Source organism: Capsicum annuum, chromosome 1 (assembly GCF_002878395.1).
Source record: "Capsicum annuum cultivar UCD-10X-F1 chromosome 1, UCD10Xv1.1, whole genome shotgun sequence".
NCBI classification, from domain to species: domain Eukaryota; kingdom Viridiplantae; phylum Streptophyta; class Magnoliopsida; order Solanales; family Solanaceae; genus Capsicum; species Capsicum annuum.
In genome coordinates this window covers 10,435,437-10,448,797 of record NC_061111.1, presented here as the reverse complement: position 1 = coordinate 10,448,797, position 13,361 = coordinate 10,435,437, and the positions used below count along the sequence as shown (strand labels likewise).

The window sequence follows — 13,361 nt, the reverse complement described above, 5'->3', positions numbered from 1 at the left end:
TTTCTCTTTCTTCCTTTTTTTTTCTTTTTCACTTCTCTTTTTTTCATTTTTTTTCTTCTTATATTTTTATTTTTTTTCATTTTTTACTCTTCTATCTCTAATTTTTATTTTGAAAAGACAAATATGTATATCACATACACATATTCAAAAAACATATAAAATAAATAGCCATACAGATCTGAATATATATTTACGGTACAAAACATACATATGTATTTACGATGTACATATCATATTTATATTAAACAGTAACAAATATAACTATACTATATATCTTCATATGTATTTGCGAAATACAAAAGTGACTCATATAAAATAAGAATATGCATATGGATCAGGTATGTATTCTGTAAATACATATGTAGAGCTATATGTATTTTATACGATGTTGGATTTGTCTTTAAACTGTACATACTATGTCATTTTAGAGGGTAACATATGTACTTATTTGTTTTCTTTTACTATTTAAGATATCTACATGTATTTTTTTATTACCTTTATGTATATGTATATAATTGTCATTTTATTATAGAGATTTTATGTCATATATGTTTATATATACATGTGAGTCAGATATATATTTTTATAAATACATATGCAGATATATATGCATGTTTTTTTACCGTAAATACATATGTAGATCTGTATGTCTATTTATTTTGTATATGTATATATCATATAGATATTTGTATTTTAAAAATAAAAGATAAGGATAAAAGAGTAAAATAAAAAACAAAAAATAAAAAATTCAAAACAAAAAGAAGTGAAAAAGGAAAAAAAAAAGAGAGAAATAGAAACTAGAAATAGAAGTGTAAAAATAAAAGCGAAATTTTTTTTCAAAAAAAAGAAGAAGAAGAAAATAAAAAAAAAAAATAGAAGGGAAAAAAAAAAAAAAAAGAAAACAAAAAAAAGAAAAAAAATATAAAAAACGAAAAGGGAAAAAAAAAGAAGAGGAGAAGTAGGAGAGAGAAAATAAACTGAAAGAAAAAAAATGGAAAAGAAAAATAAATTAAAATACAAGAAAAAAAGATTTAAAAAATGAAAAAACTAAAAAAATAAATAGTTAGAGATATAAGAGAATGTTATTTTGAAATTTTGAAGATCATGAAAATAATAATCTTCATATTGATTTTAATTTGGAAAAGGAATCTACTAATATAACTAGGAGTAATTTATGGAAATTTAATTAGATGAGATAATTATTCCTTATTTAACTCAACTAATTTGAGTAAAATAAAGACAAAATTTTTTTTGTATATGTATTTGTATAACAACAGTTTACTTAAATACAAAATACAATTTGTTATTTTTCATAATTATGAAACTATTGCTATAAAAGTTGCAATTAAGGCTCTATAATTGTTATTTCTGAAATATTCTCTTAATTGCAATTAAGGCTCTATAATTGTTATTTCTGAAATATTCTCTTAATTAATTTGTTCGCAACACATCTCTTTCCATAGGTTCTTTTTTAAGTATAAACTACCTTATCCTTCTAAACAATTAAGCAACCAGTAGTTCTTGATTAATGATGGGAGTTCATATCACTCAATTTGAAATTAGATTTTTTTCTTTTTCTTTTTGGTTAGCTACTTTCAACTAACCTAATCTTGCAGTTAACCAATTATTGTTTAGAAAAAAGAATTAAGAAATCAAGCATAATATTTCAAAAAGTTAAAGATAAAATTTGTGTTGCTCAGTCATATACTTATTACTTAATCATGATTACAGATGGAATGTGAGATGCGTCAAGTGGTTGTTCTCTTCCGGACCAGAACTTCTTATTTAGAGGACAAATCTATGGTAACATATTCTTACTTCAATTTTTAACTATAAACTAAGATTACTCTGTTTATAATATAAACATTGTGCGCAGGTAAATGTTTGTCATTCAATAATAATTTTCAGTATATTCCCCCTCTGCATACAGAAAAACTCCATTAAGAAAGTTAATTAAAACAAGAAGACCAAAACTTCCCACTATGTCACAAAGGTAACCAAACTTCCGATTCTTCTTTTGACTCTTTTATCTTCCTTCAATATTTCAACTCAACAAGAATGATTCACAAAGAATATATATATTGAACCTTTAAGCCATCGTTAAAGAATGTTCTTTACTTCTTTTTTCTGTGTTAAATATCTTTACAACAATATCATCTTATCCATCACTAACTTTTAACTATAACCATCCAAAAAAAAAAATTAAATTTAAATATAAGCAATCAAATCATCATAAACATCAGAGTCACCATTCCAAAAAAAAGGGTCCACTTTGATGTTGTTCTTTTTCCAATTCCAATATTATTTGATGATGACGTGTCATGTTCCAATGATGACGTGTACTTGAAATTTGGGTTTGACCCATATAATGCTTGGACCCCTTCCACGTCATCAAGTTTCAAATCCCTTTTCTTCGTTCTTGGGCTTAAACTTGGGTACATTACTGCATCTTTAACCGAAGAATGTGCAAGCCCAAGTACATGCCCAATTTCATGGGTCACCACTGATTCTAAATCAACGGCTACTTTTGATCTCTCTTGATCAAAATCAACGGCCCAGATCTCCGCTCCGTCTAAATGAAACCTTCCATTTTCCGGTGAAAAAGCGTGAGCTAACACTCCCAATACTCCATCGAACGGCTCTCCGTCGCCGTGATCGCCGTTGTAGAAACCGATTTTGATGTCCGCAGTGTAGTAATCGTCCGTCTCAGTGAAATTCACTGGGATCGCAAACGACCACCGCGAAAACGCGCGCTGAAAAACGGCTCTTATTTCCGATGCATCGATGTAATCGATCATCGCATTTGGAGAGAAAGCATAGGATAAAGTCATCGGAGACGATTTCATCCATCTAGGTCTCCCGTAAAAATACGCGTAGTTTTTCGTTGTATGTAATAACGAACTAGAGCTATGATCATGATCGTGATCATGAGCTGAATCACTCATGCCGCAACGTGGTAGTATAATTTCCTTCATGGTTTCTTCGTCTAGTTTTCCGGTGACCGTTAATCCGAGGTTTCTTTGGTAACTAAGTACTGCAGACTCTAAGTTATCATCGAAAAAGTCAGTGATGTTTTGATCGGGAATTGATAAATAACCGAATTTCTGGAAGTATTTTTTCAGCTCTGACATTCCGGTGACTTCACTGCCTTTTCCGGCGTCGAGTAATTTAACGAAAGCATGCCACGTGTTGTTTTGGATATCGGAGGCGAGTTCAGTTAACGGATCGTTTTTTAGTGTTCTGGCGGGAAACAAAGGGAGCGAGCCGAGGAGAAGAAGAAGCGGCCATAAACTAGACCAATTTGAAAACGGAGACATGAAGGTTAGTTTTTTCTGTTGGATTATTAGAAGTAAAGGATATGGTTAATGATTTATATATAGTAACATGAAAAAAATGATTATACTATAGTTTAATTGATTTTTATTTTTTTTATAATATAGTTTTAGGAGGAGGAAGTTTTGTTGGTTAATAGAGATAAGAAGGATGTGCAAGAAATTAAAATAGTTTATGAGAGGAGGCTATGAAGATTCTTTCGTGTGTACCTTTTCTATTGAGATTCTGACTTTTCATCGATGCAATTGGTGGGTGAACTGCTGTATTTGGTATCCTATTATTATATGAAAACTCATTTTAAATTTAATTTAAATAAAAGAGGTGATGATAATATTGATTTTAAATGATATGATAATAATAGTAATTAAAAAGATGTTTTACATTGTTATGTGTTTTTGTTGGATTTAAGAATAATGTAAAACACAGAAAATTGTAGTCACCAAAAATAGCTAATGGGCAATACATAAAAGTTACACTGTTTTCTATGGGTTGTTTTATAATCGATATAATTACGATGTTTATTTTAATTAAAAGAGAGACGATAATTTTATTTTTTTGTTGTAAATACACAGACCAAAGTAGACAATGAAAAATAACTTTTCAATATGACATTCACTAGAAAGGGTGAGACGATAAGGGCATACAGTTCGAACTGATCAACTTCTAGGTGGTCCAATTTTCTAGCAAAAAGGGTGCATATTAGTCACGATTTCATATTGAAATATGAGGAAAAAAGATGAAGATAATTACAAATCATACCATTATAAATTCACATGATATGCTTGTTTTGAGCTTGATAATAATAGGTTAGGCTATTAATGGGACATAAAGTCTGCATAGGTTAGGCTAAAGTAAATAAATAACATGTATTAATGGGACTTAACGTTGTGTAACTTATCTCTTTTTTAATAATACTTCTATTAAAATGAGTTATTCAAGAGAAAGGACGCAAAAATTGTATTTTTTTGACAAATGAAAATCATTCAAAATATAGTAATCCAGAAGAACTACTAGTGTTTTCCTTTTTCTTTCCTTCTACTTTCTATTTCAAGTATTAAAGTCCAAAGTTGTATTTGCTTCTTGAGCTTTACAAGTTCCAAATCAAGGTGGATTAACGAACCAATTAAGGTCACCTACAAAAATCATTATCTTCAAAATTTCTAACCTAAATACTAGTTTGAATGGATATTATAAGTATTAGTTGAAGAATTCTGCTTATTTGTTGACCAAATTATAAGGTGATTTTGACATAACATTTGATATATGTCATTCTCTCTGAATATATACTTGGAGTTTCTTACTAATTAGACGAGATAATTAAAATTATTAGGTGATTTTGACATAACATTTGATATATGTCATTCTCTCTGGATATATACTTTAAGTTTCTTACTAATTAGACAAGATAATTAAATATTGTAAAGCAAAATTAGGACATCTACTATATGTTTAATTACCTGCTTTTGGCTGCGTGCCCTTTTACCTAATATGACAAAATCACGGGAATTTTCATCCTCAAAGCTCTTCTATTGAGATTTTCTTATTATGGTAAATTAAGGTTCAGCTTTATCAGATCTTACTTGAATTACGGTTGAGTTGGTTGAGCAGGTAACCTCTCAAATATAATGAAGATTATAGTATGGATTTGAAATCTTTGAATGCTTTCTCGGATGAGCTCGGCAAACGGGGCTTGCTAAATGGAGTTTACCTCCTCAATGTGATTTATTGGCTATTAAATTGGAGCACAATTTAGCTTGCCCAAAGAATAGCGTTGCGGATTCACTTGTTAACTAAAAAAAAAAAAAAGATCTCCCTTGAATTTTGCGGTAGAAGGGAACATTCCAATCTCCTTATCCAACAAAAAAGAAATAAATTATATTGTATAAATAACGTTAATTACATTCCAATCTCATCTCTTGCATACGCTACATGTTGAACTTATTGATAAAATTGTAATAGCAATAATGTAAAGGCAAAATGGCTCGATGGACCCTTGTACTATGTCCGTTTTGTAACGTGGACACTTCTACTTACATGTTTGTCATCTGGATCCTTGAACTCACTAAAATGAAATATTTTAAGCCTTTTGTCGGTCTACTCCTTTGAACGTGTTGTACAATCTTGAACACGTCATCAAATATTTGTAAAATAATTTTCACGTAGGAAATGACGTGTTCAGGGTATAACTAGAAAAGTAAGTCCGAAAAATTAGGTCATTTCATTAGACCCTTCTTCTTCGTCTCTTTCATCCGAAGTTCAAAATTTTTTTGATTTTAACTTAATTTAGGTTGATTGTTGTTGCAATCCGTGTAAGTATTTAATATTTTGTGGTAATTGTAGTATTTTGTAGTTGATTTCAGGTTTTTTGTCAATTTAATGGAGTCCATTTTAGTGGTTTTAGGGTTTTCGCGATTATGAACTTTTTTCTTTAATTTTTTGGGTGATTTTGCTCTGTTTTGTATCTGGTGTTGTTGTAGGTAGTTGTGTAGTGGTGATATGCCTTCAATGGTATATTTTGGAATTTTGATTAGAATTTAGGGTTTTTTTTTTAAAATGGTAATTGGGTTCGAAAAATTTTGGGCTTTTAATTTTTTTGTTGTCTAATACTCCTATTATACCTATATATTGCAGTTTTGTGCCTTCAATGACATGTTTTGTTATTTCGATTACATTTTAGGGTTTTTTGATAAATTCATAATTGGGTCCGAAAATTTTGAGGCTTTTGATTTTTTTGTTGTTTAATACCCCTATTAGACATGTGTATAGCAGTTTTGTGCCTTCAATGGCATATTTTGTTATTTCGATTATATTTTAGGATTTTTTTTGGTAAAATTAGAAGTGCGTTTTTTATTCCTTTATTTTTTTCTTTAAAAATTAGGGTTTTGTAGATAATTGACTACTTGTATACGTTATCTTGTCATTGTACAGATTTTCTAAATAAATGAACCCAATCATAACACTTCAATTCATCTGGGGGGAGGTCTTTCTGTCAGACCCTGATCTAAAGTATGCAGATGGAGTTTGTATTCCTGAAAAAATTAAAGTAGATGCAGATGAGCTTCATATTATGCTGTTTCATAACTTAGTAGTAGATTTGGATGTGAAAAAAGTTGAAACTTTTGGATGTAGAGTAAACAAAAAGGGCTATTATTACAGGTTATATAGTGATGCTGATGTTTTAAGATTTACCAATGTAAACACCTAATTTTTTGCCAAACCTAACATTTTTATATCATTTTAGTGTTCAATTTTTTTCATTTTTTTTAGGTCTAAGTTAAATATTTTAATTTTATCTTAATTTTACAAAGTTTGTTTTAAAAGTTTTGGAAAAACTATAAAAAAAATAGAGTCACATTTTTAATAATTATTTATTTATTTATTTTTAGAAAAAATAAATGAAGAAAATTTTCTAAATTATATTTGTTTTCTTCTTTTAATTTTTAATAAATAATTTAGTGATATTAATATTTCTTAATCATATTTCTAAAACTAGCTATTTAACTTATTTGTATTTTGTTATTTTTAATAGGTTTTATCATTTTTATTTTATTTGAATTTTTTTTAAAAAAAAAAGATAAAAAAAGAAAAAAAAAAACCTAAACTACCCAAAAACCCACGTCCAACACTAATCCCACTAATTCCCCACCCCCACATCCTCAACTTCCCACACATGCACACAATCACACAATATATAATACCTCACAAGCATGCACAGAAGAAAAAAGATCAGAGAAGGCAACACAAAAGAAAAGACGGATGAGAAAAAAGGAAAATAAAAAGCAAAAAACAAAAGGCAAAAAAAAAAAAACAGAAGAGGAGTAAGTGAGAAAAAGATTGAAAAACAAAGAAAAATCAAAAGAGAAGAGGAAAAGGAATTCGGGTTTGGAGTTTAGGATCTCCGTTTGAGTTTCTGGTTCGGCACAAAAGCTTCTCTTTTGATTTAGTTCGTCATACAGGTTTTTATTCAAATCCTATACTGTTCTTTTACAAATTTTGTTGTGAAAACAGAGCATGAATGAAGTTATTTCAATGATTCTTCTTTAGATTATTTAGTGTGTAGTTTATTATTTCTATGTAGTTTGTTCTATGTCTTTATTTATAACTTATTTTCATTCCAAAATAATGATTAAGTGAATTAATTTTAAACTTATACGAGATAACTTGTTAAAGTAATTAGCGTTGAAAATGTAACTTTAAGTTTAGTTGACATGTGATTGGTATAGTTGAGATATAAATTACAACTTAGAACTCATGCATGCCTGCAATAAAATAGTAAATGAATAAAATAGATGTGTGAAAACAGTAAACACAGTTTAAAAAAATAAAGGCAGTGAGTAAAAGAGAGAGACGAAAATCAGTAAAAAAAACAAAACCAAAAAAAAACTGAAAAGAAAAGAAAAAAAACTTGCTAAAGGAAAAAAGGCATGACAAATTAACTAAAATATTTTGAACATTTGTACATTTACTGTCTAAACAACAAATGATGTCAACGATGCTAAAGTGATTATTTTATCATATTTTCATGATCTATAAAATAATTAGATGAACTTATGGTATGGATGCCAAAATAATATAAATTTAAGTATTTGCTTTTTTTTTTCAAAAAGAAATTTGTCCAACTACCTTTACGTTATTCTTAGTTAGTTTTTAGTTATAATTTTCATATTTTGTCAAATCAATTCTACATTTCATGATTGGTTGTTCGCTTGTTTGATACTGTGTTATCTTTAGCTTGGGATGAATTATTGGTATACGCTAATGTTATTATGGCTTAGAGTTAGCATGTATGATTAATTAATTTACCATTTATTAGTATAAAAAAGAATGAGACGAGACACGAGTATTACTTCCAAACCCATTATTAAAAAAAATTTTCAATTCATAAAAGAATGAATTAGTACCTTAAACCTCTAGAAAATTAAAATTGTATACAAGTGAAAGTTAACGATGAAGTTGGAAAGCCCTGCTACTGACCATTCGTTATAATAAAATTAATCTACCATTTGAAGTCGATTGAATTGGGTTGGGTAGATTTTAAACCTATTAGGTGCTTAATTAGATTGAAAAAATGGGATGATTCATAAATGTCTCAAAGGCGTGAGAAATATGCCAAAACTCGTCGTAAGGTCGAAAAGTACTACTATCAGTAAGCCACGCATTAATATAGTTTAAAATATATTCAAAAGTAAATAAAAGCGGGATGCAAACATCTTTAGGGCCAACAAATGTTATATATCCAAAAGATTAATTTAAGTTAGACGTAAGTTATTAAAGCGACCGTGCTAGAACCACGGAATTCGAGGGGTGTCTAACACCTTTCCCTCGGTCAACAGAATTCCTTATCCGGATTTCTAGTTCGCAGACCAAAAATAAGAGTCATTTCCTTTTGAATAGGGATTCAATAAGGTGACTTGAAACACCCAAACTCAATTTCAAGTGTCAACTCTGTAAATAAAACAATCCCTACTCAAAACATCACTTTAATTGAAAAAACTCATTTTCTCTAAAACCAACTCCCTAGCAGGGTTGGAGCGGTAAAAAATAAGGGTGTGACAACTAATAGTTTAAAAAATGGAGATTTTGTTGATGTATATGTTGTTCACCAAATTAGTGAACCTATAGTTGACAATGATGATATGGCAGCCACTCCACCATTATTACTACTTAGTAATGGTGATGTGGCAACCATTTTTGAAACTGATAGGGATGATGTGTCTTCATCTTATCCATTGACTATAAATGAAGATAAGTATATAAATAAAAATTGGCCTCTTTCTTAGGGTAGATAAAGGAAAAGCTAAGGTTTATTTAGAAGACTTAGGGGAAGGTCAAGTTAATGATTTCTCCACGTACTATCTGCAAATATCTGATTTTGAATTAGATTTTGATATCACTGATTCTAATGGTGATTCACTTTATGATGTTGATGAAAACATTGAAGAGTTGAGTGATTTTGATAAAGAGTTGCTTCAAGCTAGAATGTATAACATTGAAAAACAAGTAAAAGAAAAGGCTGATAGGGTGAATCTAGATCAGATACCATCTGGACCAGTAGATATAGATACATATTTTGAGGAAATTTGTAAGAACAAGGGAATTAGATATGAAGGTAAACTTGGTGAGGATGACCCTTATTTTGATAGTTCAGATCCGGATAGTGACATTAGTGAAGAGGAAGAAGATCCTATTGATGATGATGAACTGGTAGATCCATTACCTAGAACTTTTTCTAGCAAGATCTACTTTGATAAAACTGCAAATAAGGTATGTTTTCAGTTGTATATATTTTTTTTAATGTTGTTGAGTTTAGAGAGGCACTGCAGACTTACTCTATTAAAAAAAGTGTGAACCTTAAGTTAAAACCTAATGAGAAGGAAAGGGTAAGGGTAAGGGTAAAGTGTAAGCATAATGGTTGTCCTTGGGGTATTCTTGAAAGTGTTGATAACACAGAAAATATTAGTGTGAAACTTACTTTTATGTCCACAATGTTCTAAAAAACAAGAAATAAGATGTGTAACCCTTTGTGGATTGGTAAGCATTACAGGAATATAATTATGAGTGATCCATCAACAAAATTGCATCAGATTCAAGCACTTTTAAGAAAAGGACTATGGATTGTATGTTAGTAAAACAACTTGTATAAAGGCAAAAATCAGAATTATGAATGAACATTTTGGTGATTTTGTTGAAGAGTTTTATAGGTTGTATGACTATGTTGAGCAGTTGAGGACCATCAATCCTGATACCATTATATCTATTGGGACATTCAAGAATTCAATTCCAAGAAAAGAAGTGTTTATGGGCATTTCAAAGATGAAAATAATCAAATGTACCCTGTAGCATGGGCAGTGGTTGAGAAAGAAACCGAGGACACTTGGTCTTCATTTGTTAGGTGCATAAGCATGATTTGAAACTTTAAGAAAATGGGGGTGAAGGCTTGATAGTAATGTCTGATATGCAGAAGGTATGAAGTATCATATTTTTTCAATTATTTTTTTCAGTTTGCTTAGTGATGTCATTAATGTTCAACTATTGTTTTACATGTATTGATAGGATCTTCATTTGACACTTGCCAATTTACTATCAAATGTTAAGCATAGATGGTGTGCTAGACATATATGAGCGAGCTGGAAGCAGGTTTGAAGAGGTGAAGAAAGGAGGAAAAAATTCTGGCAGGTTGCAAGTTCCTCATTTGAAGTGTATTTGCAATGGAAACTTAATGAAATGAATGAGTTGGGTGTTGAAATTGTACAAGATTTGCTTAAGTACAACAAAGAGGCATGGTGTAGGGCTTTTTTTAAAGAACATAACAGGTGTTATATGGTTGAAAGCAACATGTTTGAGACTTTTAATAGTTGAATTTTAACTGCTAGGTTAAAAGCAATTATCACTATGTTGGAGGAAATAAGATGCAAAGTCATGAAAAGAATGAATCAAATGGGAGATTTTTCAGAAAAATGGATCAATGATATATCACCAATGGCTATGCAAGTTCTTGCAGAGAATGGTGAATATGCAGCCAAATGTGAGGTGATGTTTCATGGTGATATGGGCTTTGAGATTGGTGATCCACCATATACACATGTTGTTAATGTGAAGAGGAAGCAATGTAGTTGTAGGTCATGACAACTAAAGGAAGCTCTTTGTGCACATGTAATTGCTGCAGTGCATTATAAGGGATGGAATGTGGAATCATTTGTTGATCACTGGTATCAACGAAAAACATACCTGAAAGCATATGATAAGTATATTTAACCAATGACAAATATGAAGATGTGGTCAAGAAGCACAAGACCACCAATTGAGCCACCTGAGATTACTCCCATGCTAGGAAGGCTAGGTAAAAATAGAAAGAAAGCTAAGAATGAGCTTGTTAAGAAAAATTTTATGAAGACAACAAGAAAGGAAAGAAAAATAACATGTTCTGTGTGCAAGTCTATTGGACACAACAAGAAAGGATGTCTAACTTTGGTAAGCTAAATCTTTTCTTATTGATGAATTTTACTCTTTTTAAATGTGTTTTTGACCTTTACATATTTTTTTGTAGAAAAAAGATTTCACTAGTAGTTGTGGCAGTGAACCAAGTGTGCAAGCCAGCACTAATACTGCAGCTGTTGCTGCTGCATAGAGGCCTGCAAATGCTTCAGCAGCTGAAGACATGCCTACAAATGCTAAATCGAGCAATAGAAGGCCTGCAAATGCTCATAGTGCACCAAGAGCTGTAAGAAGGCCTGCAAATATTGCATCAGTTGGTGATATCTGCAAGTGCCTCAACGACTGATATAAGGCCTGCAACTGTTGTGATGCCTGCAACCACTTCAGCAGTAGGTGATAATACTACACAATCTACAACTCAGCAGTCTACTAGTGGTGTTGGTGTCCAAAAGTGAAAAACTAGTACAACTTTGAGAGATGGTGTAAATCTTGCATATAAAAGACCAAGGCAAAATAAATTGATTTTGGTGTGTTGTTTAGACCAAGTGGCATTGTAGTGGAGAGGGTAAGTTTTCTTTTATGTAATTTATATTTAACTGGTATTAATTAGTGCATCTATAACTGATTTTTTTTATTTTTACAGTCTGGAAATAATGATAGTGTTACATAGTCCAACACTTAATAGTTCAGTTCCAACCAATATTGTCTTGGGTTTCAAATCAAATGGACTAAGGTGGAAAGGTGAAGATGCAGTAACTCAAAGATAGCTACAAGAACAAAGTTACAAAAGATCAAAGGCAAAATCATCTACAAGCACTCAAGCCACATCAAGCACTCAAGCCAGCAAGAATCAGTCTACAACAAGCACTCAAGGAACACATTAGTTAATTCTCTTTCTGTATTGATCTCAAGTGTTGTTAAGACAATTTTTTTAAGTCTTCTGATGCATTTCTCATTAAAGATGTTGTTAAGATAAATTTTTTGATGTCAACTCTTGTTAAGATATTATATATTGAAGATTTCTATGTCGGCAAAATGGAGTTTTGTCATTAGATTTGAATTTTATTTTTATTGTACATTGCAACTACAAAGATCAAGCCATCTTAGATACAAAAGATAGAAATTAGATGACAACAATAATGATAACATTGATATCAATGCTAGTGCTTGATCTTTCATGTCTTTCGTGCCTTTCATATCTTCTCAGCCCTTCTTGACTTCGTTGCCTTTTATGTCTACCTTTATATTGTTCATTTTCATTGGCTCATCGAAAGAATCCACAACCATTACCAACTTCATATTTTTGACAGCCTCAAAACATTCTTCCGGGGTTGATTGATGTTCTTGACATCTTAAGTTCAGCGTAAAGCCCACAATAACAAACTCGAATTGTCATGATGTTGTGAAAAATTACATAAAAAATTAACTTTCCAATATTACGAACAGAGCAGGAAAAAAAATTAAGGAGCAAGAACTTACAGAGAAAAAATGGAGAAAAAAAACTCAAATTGTTCCAACTATGGTGTTGGAAGCAAATGAGGAAGAAGTAGCATTTATAAGGACTTTTATGACCATTGGGAGCCTTTTTTGATGGCTTACACACGCTTGGAGCTTAAACTACACGCTCCGATGTGGTCCCAGCCACATAGGATGCCACATCAGAAAAAGTATTTAAAATATTATTTTTTAGTGGGTTCAAGGGTCCAGATGATAAACATGTAAGTAGAAGTGTCCACATCACAAAACGAACATAGTACAAGGATCCATCGAGCCATTTTACCTAATGTAAATGAGTAATTATTTCTTCAAACAATGTATATAATAATTCATATGTGGAATTATAGATCAGCCTAGGTAATATTGAGTTTTGCCAAAATAATACAAGTGTGTTATTATTTAACATTAATTAATAATTAATATTAAAATTGCAACTGATATGGAGCAGTTATAACTTACGGAGGACATGCATGATCCTTGATAAGAAAGTGTGGAGGACGCGGATTATGGTAGAAGTTTAGGGGGTGGGAGTGTGTCGGTAACAGGGGAGAGCGTTCTTTTGTGTCTGAAGTTTCTTGTTCATGGTGTTGTGTGAT

At 30.8% G+C, this 13,361-nt stretch overlaps 1 protein-coding gene across 1 annotated transcript; it reads right to left on the bottom strand.

Annotated features, from left to right (window-relative positions):
• Window positions 1-2,015: 2,015 nt before the first annotated feature.
• Window positions 2,016-3,773, bottom strand: LOC107867817 (metalloendoproteinase 4-MMP). Its single transcript, XM_016714259.2, has one exon. The coding sequence runs from the start codon at window positions 3,315-3,317 to the stop codon at window positions 2,223-2,225; it is 1,095 nt and encodes a 364-aa protein (XP_016569745.1). The 5' UTR covers window positions 3,318-3,773; the 3' UTR covers window positions 2,016-2,222.
• Window positions 3,774-13,361: the final 9,588 nt, after the last annotated feature.